The 208-nt window shown below is 62.5% G+C and overlaps 1 protein-coding gene across 1 annotated transcript in view; it reads left to right on the top strand.

Moving 5' to 3' along the window:
- Positions 1-160, top strand: part of LOC104080206 (nodal homolog) — a gene marked incomplete at its 5' end in the record, with an annotated part of 810 nt that extends 650 nt beyond the window's left edge. The window contains 1 exon segment of the mRNA XM_009582515.1: positions 4-160. Coding sequence (XP_009580810.1) covers positions 4-160 — 157 coding nt within the window.
- Between the last annotated feature and the right edge of the window lie 48 nt (positions 161-208).

Raw genomic sequence — 208 nt, 5'->3', positions numbered from 1 at the left:
CCCACGGAGTTTGCTCCAGCGCTACAAGCCCACCCGGGTCCCCTGCCCCGCCTGCTCCCCGGTCAGGATGAGTCCCCTCTCCATGCTCTACTATGAGAAGGGCGAAATCGTCGTCCGCCACCACGAGGACATGATCATCGAGGAGTGCGGCTGCAACTGAGGCCAGCTCGATCCCTGCTGGGAAGGGACACATCTCTGCCCAGAAAGT

The sequence above is a fragment of the Fulmarus glacialis genome, unplaced genomic scaffold, assembly GCF_000690835.1.
Source record: "Fulmarus glacialis isolate BGI_N327 unplaced genomic scaffold, ASM69083v1 scaffold27587, whole genome shotgun sequence".
Taxonomy (NCBI): Eukaryota; Metazoa; Chordata; class Aves; order Procellariiformes; family Procellariidae; genus Fulmarus; species Fulmarus glacialis.
The sequence above is the reverse complement of the archived record's forward strand: the minus strand, read 5'-3'. Positions and strand labels throughout refer to the sequence as shown.